Below are 510 nucleotides of genomic sequence, written 5' to 3'. Positions count from 1 at the left end.
TCACCTTACCATTACATAGTAGTTTTTTACCTTTATTGTGTGAGGATCTATTTACATATGCATATTCTTGTCTTTATGTAGCATTTGTTACATTAGTTTATTGTTTAACTTGAACATATGCTTTTCTAATTTTATTTCTATAATAGGTTTACTTTTTACGACGGCCCACCATTTGCCACGGGTCTTCCCCACTACGGGCACATTTTGGCCGGAACCATTAAGGACGTAGTTACACGATGGGCACACCAGACAGGACATCATGTGGAACGCCGCTTTGGCTGGGATACCCATGGCCTCCCAGTGGTGAGGCTTTTTCTACTGTGATTTAATTATTTTAATGTTTCAAGAATTGGGTTTTGTTTTTTTATTGTTTGCTGTTGCTTTCTTAATGTTAATTGAAATGATGATCTTGTTGGTTGTTTTAATGAATATTTGGTTTTATAAGTTTGTTGACAAGTGAATTTTGATTTACTCAAGTATTATATTCTGGCTCACCTCAAGTAGGCTGGT

At 35.9% G+C, this 510-nt stretch overlaps 1 protein-coding gene across 1 annotated transcript in view; it reads left to right on the top strand.

The window, feature by feature from the left end:
* Positions 1-510, top strand: part of LOC119586170 (isoleucine--tRNA ligase, cytoplasmic-like) — a 9,035-nt gene that overhangs the window by 2,192 nt on the left and 6,333 nt on the right. Inside the window, exon 3 of the mRNA XM_037934869.1 lies at positions 147-303. Within this exon, the coding sequence (XP_037790797.1) occupies positions 147-303 (157 nt within the window). The remainder of the gene's footprint in view (positions 1-146; positions 304-510) is intronic.

Source organism: Penaeus monodon, chromosome 21 (assembly GCF_015228065.2).
Source record: "Penaeus monodon isolate SGIC_2016 chromosome 21, NSTDA_Pmon_1, whole genome shotgun sequence".
Lineage (NCBI taxonomy): Eukaryota > Metazoa > Arthropoda > Malacostraca > Decapoda > Penaeidae > Penaeus > Penaeus monodon.
The sequence above is the reverse complement of the archived record's forward strand: the minus strand, read 5'-3'. Positions and strand labels throughout refer to the sequence as shown.